Genomic DNA, 18119 nt, shown 5'->3' on the forward strand with positions numbered 1-18119 from the left:
GGAGAGACTTTTGTGAGCGAAATCCAGAGAGCAATCCTAATCCAGAGCAATAAGCAACATCCGACGGAGAATTTAACATCAATTGAAGACATTCCCTTGATGAAGATGAATCCATCCATGAAAACTTGTTTGTTCTTCATGTCTATGGAGAGCTAAATCATTCTTGTTGAGTTTAAGGTAGTAGTTAACTTATGAATATACAATACCGTTGATTAATTCTTATGAACAATTGTTTGAATTTATTATCAATAAGAAACCTTGTTTTTATCTTAAATCATTGTGGAGTCTTTGATCGAAAGAAAGGATTCTAACTTTTGCCCTAGGTTACTATATTGATTCAATCCCAATTTGCAAAGATGGAATTGTGATTGGGTTTTCATAACTATCGTTCTTAATTACTATTATCGGTATTGATATTTGGAGAGATCGAATCTCATACCGGTAAAAGTTTATCTAATTTGATTTGCAGACATGGAATCATATTTGAGGATAAGTGAAGATAATAATTCAAATGATTGTTCGAATAAGGATTAATTAATAAATTGTATAGGAATAGGTTGATGAACCCTAGAACTCAACATATTCGTTTACCTTTGTTAATCATCTTTAAGCTTTTTATCAGTCAATTATTATTCTGTTAGATGAAATTTGAGAATAAACAAACAAACTCAACTATTTTTCTAACTCAAAATAAACAACTATAGAATGGCAGTAATATTAAACCAATCTCTGTGGATACGATATATATCGAAAATATTTACCCACAAACACTTTCAACATTCGGCAGGATTAAGCATGAAGTCGAAGGTTGTTCACATGCTTGTGTCGAAGATGCTAGGGTTGTTAGCATGTTAAATTAGGTTTAGTGTTTAAAACCTAATTTGTTAAGTTAGCTTGTTTATTAATTTGACTTGTGTAATGGGCCTTGTAGAAAAAGCCCATTAGTTAGTATGTTAGGTTTTATTATAAATAAAATACTAGTCTCTCATCATTGCTAAGCTGCAAATCCTAATTTAGGGTGAGAGAGGTTATTTGTTATCCTTGTAAACTTGTAATCTTGTTTTAAGAGAAAGTAAAAGAATAGCAGTTATAACCAATTCTTGTGTTCTTCTTATCTTCCCTAATTCCTATTATATTTTGTTCTTGACATCGTTTTTCACAACAGTCTCTAACTTGATCAATGAGTGGGTCTAACACAAAAGCAAAAAGAAGTGGTCCTAATTGTGGAACCTTGTTTTGTAGGTGATATGATTTTAACAAGGACATCGAATTTTGATCATGAAAAATAATGTTTCATGACAAGTCAAGCAATGAAAGGATAAATGGATAAAGATGCAAATCTAGTCATTAGGATTTGATGGACTTGACTATCCGATATGAAAATCAAATGGAATGCAACCTAAAACATCATCTCAAGCTACTCAAGCAAGTGTCCACAAAAGAGAAAGCATCAGGAAAAGTCATCAAGTACTGTAGTACCTCTTAATTTAGTAGTCAGTGAACCTATTTGTAAAACATAAGGGCTTTATTGTAAAAGAACATGGATAAAGAACACACATACCTCATTTCAAAATGTTTTTTACCAGAGAAAATACCTTCAAAAACATCTTGAAGTTATGCCAGATGAATTAGAACTGTCAAAATTGCAAGAAACAAATTGTTTACTTATCTAATCAGTTAAATTTTTTGTCCAATAGGTTAGATCAATTCAAAATTGAGCCATTAGAAAATCGCCTTAATGATGTGCAACAACTAGATATATTTTTCTTCCTTTTATAAACTTATACAAACGATGATATTTCAAACTTCTAATCGGGTGTGAATATGTGTCAATCGATTAGATTGCATTAAAATACATTTATTGGAAATTTATTGTAAAGCCAACTTCTAGTCAATAAATATAGGTCCCTTTTCACATTTCATTTCATCTAGAAACGTGTTTTGACAAACCTCCCTAACTTTCTCTCTCTAAAGTTGTATTTCACTTTCTCTCACTAATATTTTAGCCTACGTGCTTTTGCGAGAAAAGTCTTTTTGTGAGTGAGGATATATTTGTAATTCTAGGAAGGATAGAATTATAAATTCACCAACGGAATCTTTTGTATACATCTTGGTTGAATATTATCCATTTAGGGATCTGTTTGGGTTTGAAGTTAAACATGTTAAAAGCTTTGGTTTGGGGATAATGTTATTAAACCCTAGTTTAGGTTGGAGATCATCCCGTGATAAAATCTCCTAGGTTCTTGGTCATCCCGGTTTTATAATCAATATAGTTTGAAGCTTAGTCCGATATTAAAAGCTTCATAGGCTCGAGATCAACCCGGTGTTAAAATCTCATAAGTTATTTTTTATCCTGTGTAAAACCAAGGTTTAAAGTTTGTGAGCTCAACCCGTGTAAAAGCTTGCAAGGTTTAGGAACTTGAAGACTAACCACTCTAAGATATGTGTTTGTGGAAAGAGGACTAACCACTTCAATCCAACATTGGGAAGGAAGACTGACCACTTCACTCCAACATTGGGAAGGAAGACTGACCACTTCACTCTTAAGCTTATCTAGAAGAAAAGACGCAAATGCTCAAATCCACTTTCTTGTACTATTTGGTTGGGGGTCAATCATCATTTTCTTGTATAAGGGGGTTCGTGAGCCTTTTCTACTAAAAGCTCGCTGCGTTTATTGGAAACTCTCAAGACCAACTATTGATGAGAGGAGTAGGTTCTTTTATTTTGACTGAAACAATATAATTCTCGGTGTTCCTCTTTTCCCTTAACTCTTTTAATTTCCGCAATTTATTTTCTATTTCTTATTTGTCGCTGCTAAATTTTAAAAAATGTTTTTAAACTCTTATTTTATTTCTCAAAGTTTTTCAAAATCACTTTTTTGATCGACACAATTCACCCCCTCTTGTGTGTGAAATCTCAAGTCCAACACTAATGTATCACCTTGTTGCACTCTAGTGGCTGACATAATATGTTTATCCTCTAGGTACAACATTGCTACTTGGTCATAAAGAAACTTAACCCATAAAGAAATAGATGGGCATCTCACTCTAACCTCACGCAATAGAGTTGATCGATCTACCATGTTGAATGTATTCGAGAAATTTACCGTGAGCATAGCCAAAGAACCATCTTTGTGTCACTTGCTTAACACTATATTGGCACTGTGAAAAATAGCCTCAGCACCTCCCGATACTCCAACCCCAAACTGAAAGTCATTGAGATAACGCGTCACATCTTTATTGACTCCTTTCATCGCAACTTTAAATACCAACCGTCTCTAAATAGAACTCACAGTAATTGATCGTATCTCACCATCAAACTTTAATAATGGCGTCAATAGTACAAAGACACAAACTCTATCAAATTCATGAGATAGAGAATAAGAGAGAAAAATTATTCTAGCACAAGATGTGCAAGGAATACCTCTCAACAAGAGTTTAAAACAGCAAAAAAGAGAATTTAGCAAAAGCAAAGGTGAAAATATACTAAACGGTTAGAAGTACAAGACACTTAAGAGGATTTAACCACCAAAGATTCAAGCCAAAATGGAAACCTTTCTTCTTTGACTTTAATCATCACCACACATGAAGTTTAACTTGATCTATCGTCTGAACTACATAGAGCTCTTATCCAAAAGATTATTATTTCACTCCTTTCACAAAATCCACACACAAGCCAGTCCTTCACGCAACTTAGGTAGCATGTGAAACATAATTATTTGAGAAAGCACAATGAATGTCCATCCAATTCAGAATGTCTAACCAAACACATGCAAAGTAGTGATAATCAAAGAATATTGAAGTGTCTCCGTTAATAATGCCACAATGAATAAAAAATAACATGGATTGGTATTATATTTTTGAATAACTATCAAACAAACTAAGAAATATTTATTAAAACTAACTTATTTCCAACAACTTCAATGAATACTATCGAGATTTCCTCTACTATTTGATTGAGTAAGTGATATGCACATAATATTCTTCACTATTATTTTAGCATTTTATATATTTTTTAATATCTAAATTGAGATATATGTAAAATATAAGTTGTACTTGTTGGTGTTAGACATCAGAATATATAATGGATTTAAGTTTTTCATTGCAAAATGCATCAATTAAAAATATCTTAAATTTATATTCTATTATATATATTAAAATAGATCTGTAAATTATATTCTTTATTTGTTTGACATATATACTTCATTTGTGTCACATCATCTCATAGTTCTATATGTCATTTTCAATAATTCATTTTCATTTTATAAAATGGAAAATACAATAATTCTATTCTATTGGTGGGCACGATTTCGAACCCCCGCAATGGCGAAAAAATATCATTTTAAACAAAATGATCTTACCAACTAATCATTACTCAAACTATATTGTATATTTCATTAATAGTTACTTCAACTAAGAATATTCTCTCAAATTTCAAAAAGTAAAAGAAATGTGAAAATTCAAACACAATAAAATATTATGTTCTCCTAAAAATATAACAATAAAAGTAAAACTTGAAACAATAAAATATTATGTTTTTCTAAAAATATAGCAATAAAAGTAAAATTTGAAACAAATGTTTTTAATGTTAAAGTAGTCCTTACACAATTTTTAAAGATAAGTCACTATAAGCTAATCTTATTGATTTCTCGCATATGAGAATATAAAGTTTTTCCAAAATAAATTGTAGTTTATGTTAGAACATAGTTTGTTTTACATCTTCGAAAGAGTTTTGATGATAACAAACACATAAATTTAGATAAGAACAAATATGCACTCTAATCCTATGTTTTACCTTGCAGAAGTTCTGAAGTAGGTAACCGTGATTTCTCAAAAGCAGAAGGCTACATTGAGAGAAGCTTATGAGAAGAAGATGCTCTGAACAGTGATTTCTCATAAGCAGAATACTGCATTAAGAGAGGTTTACAAAGAATAAGATGTTCTAAGATATTGAAGGAAGTCTACAAGAACAAGAAGTTCTGAAGACGAACAAGCAAGTTTCAAACTCTGAACGCTTCAAGCACCAAAGTTGCACCTAATACTTTGAAGATCAGAAGATCAGAATAATGTGAAAATAATCAAAGCACGATCATCATTGTAACGGATGGAAATTAAATTCAATGGAAAGGATCTCCATTTTTGGAAAAAGCTTTAATTCAAATCATCATCCTTCCAAAACAAGCAAAACACGTCTCTCAACAGATCAAAAAACTTACCCTATATAAAGGAGACATTATTGAAGAATTCAGTAACAACTCTCACGCATGCATGAATTCACAAGAGCTCTATCATTTTTTATTAGTCATATCATATTTTTTTTGTGCTAGAAAATTGTGTAAAAATCACAGTTGTGATATAGCTTATTAGAAGCAAACTCTTAGACACATCAAAATTGTAATTACTTAAAAGTTGCCTTGAGAACACCGCAGTGTAGTGGTTCTTGAGAAGACTTAAACGGTTGTTTAAGTGGATGTAATCAAAGTGTTGATTTAGTGGATTAAGACCTCGTAAGAGAGAGGCAAAATCACCTTGGTCGGGTGAACTGGAGTAATTTGAGTTCAAACGAACCAGGATAATCAATCGTGTATTTAGTTTTTTATTTGTTTAAAAACCCAATCCAACCCCCCTAATTGTGTTTTTCGTTTCTTCTGGATTGCATTAACCGCCGCAAAGCAACAAGCTCATTAGACTACATCAAAATTGATCAACAGTACCTCTTGTATTTCATCTCCACAAATCAGAAGGTTCATCTCCCTCCCTCATTTTTATCCCACTTGAAAACAAGTGTCAAAGAAACAAGAGAATAAGTGAAAACCAAAATAAACTGGATTCCTCTTGGGAGACTCATCTCAAATATTCTTATAGAGAACAGGCTAGTAGAACATCTGACAGAAACACAGCAAACTGATGTTCTAGAAGCAATCGCTAGAAAACCCTTCATAGCGAAGAATCTCAAAAAGATGAAGATTATTGAAGAGATTAAAAAGGATCCCTCTTTCACCACCGAGGAAGTCATTACTACCTGAAGGGTGCCTCTAGATGATTTCCCTCTCTTCTCACTAGAGACTAATCCAAACATTGTAGTCAGATATCTGGAAGCATTTAAAAGTGACGAAACTATTCCAGAAGTCAACATTCGAGACCTCAGGAAACCTACTCCAAAAGTGGTCATAATAAAAAATAAGAAGAGAAAAGCTGCTAAAGGAACTTCTCAAAACACTCCAAAAGCTGTTAAAAAGAAAGGTAATTCATCTTCTATTTCAGTTGTAGAATCTATGTTTTTATTAACGTCTGAAACATTACTCAAACCTGCTGACCAACCAACACCTCAAACAATTAATGATTTCGATATAGAAATTGATACCTCCTTGCCAACAAATCCCCTAAAAAATACACCCTCCAATCAACCAGAACTTGCTGAAGTTCTACATGATATTGAACATTTTGAACCATCTCTTGATGCTCCCCAAACAGAAAATCCAAATAACTTCTTTGAACAAATATCTGACCCCAACTCATGTCCCTGGTATTGACCTTCCTCTCAATACCGTCCAACCTCTGCATATTCTCCTAAAACCTTCTAAACCCATCACTATCCCAGATATTCCCTCTTCCTATGAATCAACTCCACCCAAATCTCCCGTCATCATTCTTGACACTCCATCCCCTTTAAAACCCTCAGAAGATCACCTAAAAACCATCATTGACCTAGAAGCATGGGACAAACTTGTTTCATCATCTCAGAAAATAGCAACTCCCAAACCAAAACCAAAACCTTCCAAATCAGATGTTGGTAAATCCATGATGATTTTTTAGACTGAAATACAAGGATGGATTAACTCTCTGAAGCAAGCTTGCATGGATAATCTGAATCCAGCTGCCTCTAATTTCCTCTAGGCCGAGTTCAGAAAATGGTTCAATGTTGAATCTCTAAAGATGATGGAACTGAGTTATGACATTTTCCAACAAAATTTCTGTGACCATTTGAAGGCTTTCAAGGATCAAGTTATGAGTCTCTGGGAAAGGAAACTTGTTCTTCATCTGGATAACCAACCTTGGGCGGAGCCACAGGAAACAGCAGACAAAGAAAAATCTCCTGATCCTCAATCTATGGTTGTGTTTGAAGACAACGGCAAGTCTGTTGAAACTTCTTCTCAGAAAGAAGCAAATACTGTTGTGTCTAAGCCTCCCCCTTCTTCTATTGACATCACTTCATCCTCTCTAGTTATTAAAACTATGGATGAATTGAAGAAAGAGAATGAAGCTGTCAGGGAAAAGTTGGACAAGCATGATGAGACAAATAAGGAGATTAAAGGCCTGTTGAGAAAGCAAGAAGAATCAAGTAAAGAGATTAAATATCTTGTGTCAGCTTTGTTCACAAGACTTCCACCTAGTCCTCCATCTTAGTTTATATTCTTTTGTGTTGTTTTGTTTGTTTGTTTGTTTTTATTTTGCCATGACTACTTTATCCTAATAATGAATGACCTCTTTTGTTACTAAGGTGTTTTTCTTTTTATCTATGCTTTTATGTTCTTTTTTATTAATGACAAAAAGGGGGAGAAACGTAAAATTATTTTGAATTGATAACAACTCACCGAGACTAGTCTCAGACATTTCTATATAATATATATGTTTATTTGAAAGAACAGGAATATTTTAAACTTGATTGAAGGAGTTCTTAAAAGCTTCTTCAGAACTTTTACATAAAATTCGGCAGGAATTCTGAAGAAATCAGTGAAAGGGAAACCAACATATCAGAATTTCCTAATAAAGAATCATACAGGGGAGTAATTTACAATATCTGAGTATTTTACTCAAGGGGAGTTTTTCAATTCTATATTGTTCTTAATTTTGGTTTCAAAATATATGAGTTTTTGTCATCATCAAAAAGGGGGATATTGTTAGAACATAGTTTGGTTCTACATCTTCGAAAGAGTTTTGATGATAACAAACACATAAATTTAGATAAGAACAAATATGCACTCTAATCCTATGTTTTATCTTGCAGAAGTTCGGAAGTAGGTAACAGTGATTTCTCAGAAGCAGAAGACTGCATTGAGAGAAGCTTATAAGAACAAGATGCTCTGAACAGTTATTTCTCAGAAGCAGAAGGTTGTATTAAGAGAGACTTACAAGAATAATATGTTCTAAGATATTAAAGGAAGTCTACAAGAACAAGAAGTTCGGAAGACGAACAAGCAAGTCTCAAACTCTGAACGCTTCAAGCACCAAAGCTTCACCTAATATTCTGAACATCAGAAGATCGGAATAACGTTACAATAATCAAATCACGATCATCATTGTAACAGCTGGAAATTAAATTTAATGGACAAGATCTCTATTTTTAGAAAAAGCTTTAATTCAATTTATCATCCTTCCAAAACAAGAAAACTTGTCTCTCAACGGATCAAAAAACTTACTCTATATAGAGGAGACATTATTAAAGAATTCAGTAACAACACTCACGCACACACGAATTCACAAGAGCTCTATCATTTTCTATTAGTCATATCTTTTTTTTTTTGGGCTAGAAAATTGTGTAAAAATCACAGTTGTGATATAGCTTATTAGAAGCAAACTCTTAGACACATCAAAGTTGTAATTACTTAAAAGTTACCTTGAGAACACCAGTGTGTGGTGGTTCTTGAGAAGACTTAAACGATTGTTTAAGTGGTTGTAATCAAAGTGTTGATTTAGTATTCACATTATTGTAATATACATTTAGTATTCATTTTGGCAAAATTAATTTTTAACATATTTAAAATTCAATAAGAAAAAAATTAATTAATTTACAACTGCGCATCGCGCGGGTTTTAGTCTAGTTTATTCTTATTTTTGTATTATACTTTTGTGTTAGAGTGTTGTGAGAGATAGTTAAATATTTTCTTTAAAGACTGTGAGTGTATTGGAACCTTTGTGTAGTGGATAGTAGTCTATATGTTGTAAGTGTGTTGGAACCTTTGTGGTGTATAATTTTTTTAGTATGATTTATGATTGCAATTTTGTCTGATCTTCCTCATCAGAAAAGAAATTGTATGCTCTTTGTTGTATAGGAAAAATTATCTGTTGCAAGAAAGATTTTACCTACAATGTAAAGTTTTTAAAGTGCAGTAAGGATAGATTTAGAGAAATTTGACGAAATTATCAATTTTGACTTGTGAAAAATTCAAATCTAATATATTTTGATACAGTTAAAATTACACAAGGTGTTGAAAAGACATATTTCCGACATGGATAATAAGAATTAAGAAGAAAAAGATATGAGAGCTTCGAGTATAATTTGCATGTCTTTGGATAAGAATATTCTTACAAATTTTCTTGGTACTTCGTCAGCCAAAGAGTGTTGGGGAAACTTGAAAGCCTATATCAAGAAAAAGGGTATTTTCAATTGGTTGTAGTAGAAGTAGTTTCATAGCTTGCATATGGATGAAAATACAAAAGCATATGATCATCTAAATATTCTAAATGACGTTGTTAATGAATTAGAAACTATTGGAGTTAAGATTGATGATAAAATTAAAGTTTTGACACTCATATGGTCTCTTACTTCTTATTACGAGCATATTAAACCTGTTTAAATATATGGGAAGAAAACTTTGAGTTTTAAAAAAGTTGGTGGTAAAATCATTTATAAATAAAGAAGATTGAATGGTGAGTATAATAGTTCATCAAAATCAGTGTTGTTTGATAGAGGAAGACCTTATGTGAAGAAAAAAATAAAATTGGTATGAGATATTGAAAATGTGAAAAGATTAGGCAAGTAAAGTATAAGTGTCATGATAGGGCAGTGTTAGAGAAGTGCTCTAACTCAAATGCTAGCAATGTCTCCCTCGTTATGGGAGATAATGATTTTTTCTAAAAATTGAAAAATGTTTCCTCATGAAATTTTCATTGTTATGGAAAAGAACAAATTATTGCTAGCGGATTAACACATAGGCAATAATGCAAGGTGTGATGTGAGATTTTGTTAGTGGTTGGAGAACTTTTTGCCAACCAAAAAGTTTGACCATGTGTTTTCAACCTGTCTTTTGACATGTGAAAATTATTGAATAGATTACCTTCCACCGAAGTATAGTCTTCTTTTGTTGGAGTATGATAGTTTTAGAATTATGATTTTCAGTGAATACAATATGTTAAAATTCTTGAAGTGATGTAATTTTAACTTACTATACTCTTGATGATCATGTAAGATAATTCTTTTGAACTATTATTATCAATGAAGACAATGAAAACTAATGTATTATTTCAAATCAAAGTGAAGATTGCCGGCGTTAATTAAAATATACTTGTTAAAGAAATCTCGCATCGTTTAGTTATGTAAAGGAAGAAAGTGTCCAAAACTATATAATAAATTCAAATTCTTCTTTACAAAATACATCAATCAAAAATATTTCAATTTTGTATTTTTTTTTCTTATACTCTTGTGTTAGATTTTAATAGTGTTAGGTAAATATTTATTTTATAATGTGTGAGTTTATTGAAATCTTGTGATTTATTTTATATATATTGTAATAATTTTGAGATAGTATTATTTTTTTGTTTTTATTTGACACCGTGTTTTCTTTTCCAATTAAGGAAAATTTTCCAAGTAAAGAAAATTTATCTATTCTAGATATACTTTTAACACTTGGTTAATAAAACTTGGTTATTAAAAAAATTTACCTGCGAATTTACCTGCGGATTTACATGCAGACGAAATAGTAAAATATTCTGCAGGTAAATCCGCAGGTAACACTAAATCCGCAGGTAAATTCGCAGAAAACTGAAAAAATATGAAAAAAAATAGGAGACGTTATATGGAATGGCGCCTACGTGTGAAAACCCTCCAAACATAGTTATTGGGGTAATTTTCTAGAAATATGGGTTAGTAATGTATATATTTTTTAAAACTTGGTTATTAAAAAAAATATTCTTAATTAGAATTTTTTTTTAATAACCATGTTTTAAAAATAATATATATTTTTTTTGTGTTGTTCTTTTTCTTTATGCATTAATTTTCACTACAAGAAAATGTGTGATTTGCTACGACAGAAACAATAGCTAATTTGTAGCTAATCTCTATCAAACAGAGTTAGTTGGAGATTTGTTGGGGATTAGCTACAATATATGCCGTAGCATAGATTGAGTGGCTAATTATCTTGGCCAAAATTTCCTAGCAAAACTCAAACTAATATATTAAAATATCTAGCTAAACCACAACCAAGTTCTAGCAAAATGTCTGTTTTGAGTTATTTTTCCGCAACTATACAGCTACAGTATTGCCGCCAAAATTTCACAGTAAATCTCAAGCTAATTTATAGCAAACTTTTGTAATAACTTTTAATCAAAATTTGTTAGGCTTAATTTTTTTTAATTATTAATTTTAATCAAAATTAAATAGGCCTAATTAAAAAAATCACAAAAAACATTATAATCGTATCAATCAAATTAAATTTTTTGTTTACTTTTGCAATTTGCAAGTAAACAAATGCATCAATACATGTTTCTCATAATTAGTCAGATACAAGCCATAATTCACATATACATATTTCATGGGACTAAAATAACTAACTGTAGAAACATCAAATAGGCAACACAGAATCATGTTTACATGCAGTAGTAGTTTTATGTCTGGTTAATCTCCCTACACATAACATTTTCCCTAGCTATAACTCATGTAAGTGATACAATGAGAACAACTCTATTTAGCAGAACAATAACAAGTTTGAATTTGCTAATTCCGGATATAACCTGATTTTTTCCTAAGCTTCACATCTTTGGATATCCACCACTTGACCAATGCACAAATCCTCTATCTTAGGACGGATTATTACACGGAGCTAGTAGAGAAGAACCGACTTGATTCATCAAGAAACAAACGACAACACAAGTAATGTTGTCAGCGCTACCTCCCTGATATGCTTCTTGCATCAGCCTCTTTGCTTCCTCCTCAACATCCTCAAGTGGTTTAATCATAGCAACGGCTTCCTGAAGAATACTTAAAAAAAATTATAAGTTGTTGGAAAAGCGAAACTTTTTAGCATGACATTATTAAAACTTAAAACAATCCAACTCTAGTCAGCAGGACTTACTTCATTGGAATTTAAGAAAGTTATTAGAGAAGTGAAAAGGAAGGAAATGATTATTGTTGCAAACCTCATTTATGACGACGTCCCGTAGCCCATCGCTGGCTATAATAAGATACTCAAGAGAACTGTCAGTTTTTTCTTCCTGCAATATTTTCGCTATTGTCATATAGAACTGAGTAAAGTCCTATTATGATCAAAATAGCTCCAATAAAACTGTAATCATATATCAATTTTTTTTATCAATTATGGAGCTAAAGAGTGAATAAAATAAGTATTAAGAAAATTATTAAGTATTAAATGTTAACCTCCCTAGTAATTGTACCTCTCCAACTGCATAGCTAAAGAGTGAATAAAATAAATATTAGAGCTAACATTATTTCAAGTGAAAATCAAACTATAACACCATTTTTGACACATCACGAAACTAAATAGAAAAGAATAAGTCCTAAAATAACTAACCTTCCCATGTCAATGCATGTATTTCCACCAATTTCAACATTGTTTACTATTATGACATTCAACTTCCGAGTTCTGACAGATTTAAGCAAGAAATTCATATTATTAGTAAAATCTATGCAAGTTGAAATTTATTGTTAAACAGAAATAATCTGTCAATGTATATAGGATTAAATCAAATTAAAATACAAACAAGCATTGTTAGCTTTGGAGAAATGTCATATCAATAGGGTACACACCTCCATGCACTCTATGTCGTGTTACTATGCTTCCATAAACTATATATCATAGACTAAGTTGAACTAACCAATTGGATGAAATATCATATCACGGGGCTAAGAAGCTAAACTAACCAATTGGATGAACTAAGATGAATGAAACACATTTGTTTTAAAAATAAGAGAACTAAAATAAAGCAAAAAAGAGGAGGACCAAAACTGTGTGAGCACTTAACTGAGAGAAAATCAACAGGGCCAGAGTAATTAAGGCTTTACATTAACGGTAACCACTGAGAGGAACTAGTCTAAAGGTAGACCGTAAATCTAAAACATAAAGCCACCATGTCTCCTCATCTACAATATCAAGAGAAGAACGACCACTAATGATTACTGAACCCATCCCCAAATTTCTTAATTCGATAAATAACAACACAATTGCGATGAAAATAGAATGCACCTTCATCAACTTTACTTCACTTGTGATAAAAAGTTGTTATACACACTATTACTTCTGAAACAGGGTCCCTAAAACGCATATAAAAAGTTGTTGAAAGTGTAACACACTATTAAAACCTTAGATCAAGTACGAAAATGAAGATTGATGTTGTAGAAGGCCGACATGAGCATAAAAAAGAAAAAAGCTATGTTACACTACACCTTAAAACAGATCCCTTTCTATCTCCACAACCATTAGCCTAATACAATGATGGCAACCCATTCAAACAATAGGTGATTTGATCCTTAGCCACTCTAAATATAGCATCAACAAGATGCATCTTATATCATCTTCCTCCTCATGATTGACATAGACTTTGACTTGTAACGACATCATTTGTTTTGACTTGTAATAAAAAGATAAAATCAAAGTAATTACCAATCTAACATTGTAGGCTCGTATAATTTTCCCATAGTCATCTTTCTTCTTTTTTCTGCATTAGAATTATAGGCATGTTTAATCTTCTCATACTCTTCTTTCATCTTTCCCACCTTAGCAAAGTAAGGAACCTTCTCTAGAAAAACACACATAAACAAAATGATATTAAAATCAAACACAAATTAACATTTTGAAACTTTCTTCTATTAAACAGAATCAAATCACTCACAGCATAGAACATCTCTTTCCACTCCTTAGTACCAGCTTTCCTAACCTAATTGAAATTCACTGCAACTCACTTAAAAGACCTCGAAACCGTTTCAAAATTTCAAAAAAAATCATAAGAGATAAAAAGTAAAACTAGATCAAACAACTCACCGCAGATATGCCATTGATTCTATTTGAATGCGAGTACTTCACTCTAAACTCAGACCTGCAAACATTTAAAAAACAGCTACAATCAAGAACTAATCCACATTCACAGCAAATTTGAAAAATGTTCAGCAACGAAGCATACATGAAAAAAAAGAAAGCACTCAGAGGCCTTCTCGACTTAAGCAGATCCATTATAGTTTTCTATGACCGCTTTCTCCCCATTCCAACGACATTGACCTTAAAATTCAACCTAAGAAGGATGCATATGTAGTCAACATCAGCCTTAACCAATTCAACAACTTCCAGCAAATAAAAAAACAAAAGAAAAACATAACCAAGAAAAATGTCAAATGTATATGAAATTCAATGACATTACATAAATGAAAGATTTCATGAGACTTTATTATATATATTCTAAGAAGAATCGGTTCCTATCTTATAAATTTGTTCATACTAATTTAGCAACTTACAAACTCTTGTTATCACTGAAATCTAGTATAAGTTTGATACAAAAGCAATATCAATTCACAATGAGAATAAGAACTTAATTAAACTAAAACCTACTAATATCATCATCTATATTGTAGACCAGAATCCTACTTCTCCTTATTCATATTGTGAATTATAAGCAGCATTTTGTCCTATGAAAACACAAAACACAAATACATTAGATATGAGAATATGAAAGATAAAGATCAAAACCCAGTGTAGTAATAAGATCGAAGTAATTAATTACTCTAGAATAGGAAATTGAACCGAATTAGATAAATGCAACAACCTAATTCAGCTAAGTTTCCTAAATTCATGAGAAAATGAAACAAGAAAAGAGAAACTAAAATTGAGATCAGAAATTAAAGTATAAGAGAAACAAAAGATGTGAATCATGATTAAATCGACTAAAAACTAGGTTTGGAACCATTAACTAAACTGGAAGAAGATGAAAACTCTGTACTAGGGTTTGGATTTGGGGCTCGAGATCAGAAATTTCTCAGGAATTCGAAGAGTGAGTGGGAGAGAGAGAGGAGAATATTTATCCATCTAACATGAAGAGAGGATGGGAGATCAATTGGAGACTATGACCAATGCGTTTAATCGGAGAATGAGCAAGAATTGATCGATCAGAGATGGAGGAGAACGATGCGATCGGAGATAGAGGAGAACGATGCGATCGGAGACGGATGAGAACGATGCAATCGGAGACGCAAGAGGATGAGGTCGATTGCAGACGGAGAATGTGATGATCGGGAACGGAGAACGAAGTTGAGCGAAAATGGTGAGATACGATGAACAATGGCTCGCTCAGAATATTGTGAATATAAAGAAAATGTAATTATTAATATAAAATTATAAGTTGTGAGAAAAAAAGCAGTATGTTATTAGTTTGGGTAAGACACTATTTTTTAAATTGAGATTAGCGATAAAATAAATTGGTAGTAAAAATATGGTAGCTAATCTTACATTTTCTTGTAGTGTTTTCTTAACCGCGTGTCGTGGTAAGCTAGTAATTAAAGGCACCTTGAGATAAACTAGTAAACTAAAAATAATACATCGGTAACTAAGAAGTCCCAAAGCAAGACTATGATCAAACTTAGAGTTTAGTTATATTGGTTTTGTCTACATGAAATCAACTTATAGACTCAAACGAGGTTATATAATGTTAAAATTACTATATACTCCAATAATATTTAGATAATATCATAAATACACCAATAATAAAACTTTCAATAAGGTAAAAAGTATTGAAACGTCCTATGCTGCTTCTTTTTTTATTAACTAGTGTACTAACAAAAATGGTTAGCATGACGTATGCATCTTTACAATTTGCAGGCTGTATGTAAAGAAAGATCATAAAGAGTAGGTGTGTGCTGTAATTGGTTGGCTGCATAGTGACTGAGTTGGTGAGAGATACTCTTTCACTTTACATCTTTTCCTCAATCCATGCATAGTTGGAAACAGCTGGCCACACCTACCCCACATGCCTCATACTCAACATAGACACACAACATAATTTCTTCTTTATTTTTTTATTGAGACTTTTTTTTCTCATTTGATTCATTATCTTCTTCTCGGTGTTCATATAATATAAAATAAAGAGAATTTCTTTATAGGTGATTCAGCGAAATTTTCAACTTGCCCCTGTTTAGGAGATGTATTTTCGAAATATTTTTTTATAGATTTTTTCAGACTTCGGAAATACATCTCTGAAAACCCTAAAAAATTGGTGTTTTCAGAGATGCATTTCTGAAATGCATGAAATTTCAAAAAATACGTTGGTTTTAACAGTCAGGTATTATTTCGGAAGTACATTTCCGAAATAATGTGTTCATATACCATTTTCCCTCCTTCACTATTTCATCATTTTTCTCCAAAACAAACTCAAACCCTCTCCAAAATTTCCATCAATATCAATCCATTTTTCGTCTCAAAATCAAGTTTCAAATCGTTGATCACGTTAAAGGGAGCATAGAAAGCTACAATTTGAGGTAAACATCTCTCATTTCATCCCCAATTTCACTACATTGTTGCTGATTTCTGTGATGAAACTCCGTCAGTTCAGAAGTTCATTTCCGAAATAAGTCACCTAACAAATTTCGGAAATGTACTTCCGAAACAATGTCTGGCAGAATTAAAAAAAAAAACAGTTTTGACCATTTTTGCTAATTTTTGCATATGTTAGGTATGGTGCATCCGGACAACATTGTCATCGATGACGTAGTAGTTCCGGAAGATGTCAACGTTAATAACGATCCGGTTAACGATGTTAAATCCATGATCGATGCGAAGGATGTACGACAACAATTTACAAATTATAGGAGCATCGCTTGTCGTGAACAATTGTTTGATTGAGTTCGTAGTGAAGCTAGTAAACTTGGATTTGGCATTGTTATATTAAGGTCCGACAATGGAAATAGTAGACAGAAAGCTTTTGTCGTTTTGAATTGCGAGAGGGTGGGAGGTATGTACCAACAAACCGGGTGTTAAAACACGAAGACACGGGATCGAGAAAGTGTGGGTGTCCGTTTAAGTTGCGCGTGACTCGGAGGATTGATGATTTGTGGCATTTAAGCGTCATTTATGGAATTCATAATCATGCCTTGGATGCCAAGCTACACGAGCATCCAACGGCGTGTCGGTTGTCTCACGAAGAGAAGAATGTTATTTCGGATTTATCGATATACTTGCCGATTTGAAGCGAAAAAAAACCGGATAGCGTTTCAAATATCAAGCAAGTATACAATGAACGACACAATCTTAAAGTCTTGAAAATGGGCCCGAGGTCGGAAATGCAACAACTTTTGAAACTATTAGGCGATAACCAATACGTGTCAAGCTTCCGAACGTGCGAGGACAAAGTTACGGTGCGTGACATTTTTTGGACTCATCCCGAAAGTATCAAATTTTTCAACATATTTCCAACCGTTCTTGTGATGGATTCGACGTACAAGACCAACAAGTATAGGCTTCCGCTTCTAGAGATTGTCGGTGTGACCTCGACGGACAAGACATTTTCGGTTGGATTTGCTTTTTTGGAATGTGAAAAAGAAGATAACTTTATATGGGCTTTGAGAATATGCAAGTTTTTGTTGGTTGATCAAAAGAATATGCCAAGTGTCGTTATTACCGACCGAGACAATGCTTTGATAAATGCGGTCGATACCGTCTTCCTGACATCGACCGCATTACCGCCATCTCAACCGGTTAAAACGAAAGGTGCGCCGAAAAAACCGAAAAATACTGTAATACGGTGAACTGACTTTTTAGAAATGTCGCGGTAAGCAAGAGTCGCCACCGACTTTTATTTTATCCAATTTAAAGAAAGGCTAAAAGAACAGGAAAAACCTTTTAAAAGAAATTTTGAGTTCGGGGGGTAATTTATACAAAGGGAAGGTGTAAGGCACCCTTTGCATCCATGGTTTTCCATGGGCTCTTAATTGCGCTCACTTTGTTTGTTTGAATTGTTTGAAAAGATTTAGAAATGAAATAAGACCTTAGCTTGTAAATAAGCGTAGCCTTTTTGAAGGTTTTTGATAGAAAAAGGGTAAAAAGAATTTAAACCAGAGCAAGCAATTAGGAGGTAATTACCTTAAAATTATAAAAATTCTTTTAGCCTTTCAGGGCTATCCATACC

At 32.5% G+C, this 18119-nt stretch overlaps 1 protein-coding gene and 1 long non-coding RNA gene across 2 annotated transcripts; both read right to left on the bottom strand.

Annotated features, from left to right (window-relative positions):
- Positions 1 to 11557: 11557 nt before the first annotated feature.
- On the bottom strand, positions 11558 to 12248 carry LOC131618561 (probable protein phosphatase 2C 59). Its single transcript, XM_058889755.1, has 2 exons — positions 12135 to 12248; positions 11558 to 11966 (listed from the first exon to the last, which is right to left on the bottom strand). Exons 1-2 carry the CDS (start codon positions 12231 to 12233, stop codon positions 11796 to 11798), a joined length of 270 nt encoding a protein of 89 aa, XP_058745738.1. The 5' UTR covers positions 12234 to 12248; the 3' UTR covers positions 11558 to 11795.
- A 150-nt stretch (positions 12249 to 12398) lies between these two features.
- LOC131618562 (uncharacterized) lies at positions 12399 to 14480 on the bottom strand. The gene is made up of 5 exons (XR_009288895.1): positions 14133 to 14480; positions 13994 to 14048; positions 13845 to 13889; positions 13616 to 13751; positions 12399 to 12598 (listed from the first exon to the last, which is right to left on the bottom strand). It is a non-coding gene; the product is annotated as an uncharacterized LOC131618562 (long non-coding RNA).
- Positions 14481 to 18119: the final 3639 nt, after the last annotated feature.

The sequence above is a fragment of the Vicia villosa genome, linkage group LG7 (genome assembly GCF_029867415.1).
Source record: "Vicia villosa cultivar HV-30 ecotype Madison, WI linkage group LG7, Vvil1.0, whole genome shotgun sequence".
In the NCBI taxonomy this organism is placed as follows: Eukaryota; Viridiplantae; Streptophyta; class Magnoliopsida; order Fabales; family Fabaceae; genus Vicia; species Vicia villosa.

Bases quoted from the DNA above. Each gene is read 5' to 3' on its own strand.
- LOC131618561 (XM_058889755.1), bottom strand. From the start codon at position 12,233: ATGACAATAGCGAAAATATTGCAGGAAGAAAAAACTGACAGTTCTCTT. The intron at 11,967-12,134 runs GTTTGCAACAAT...AGTATTCTTCAG, and splicing joins GGGACGTCGTCATAAATGAG to GAAGCCGTTGCTATGATTAA.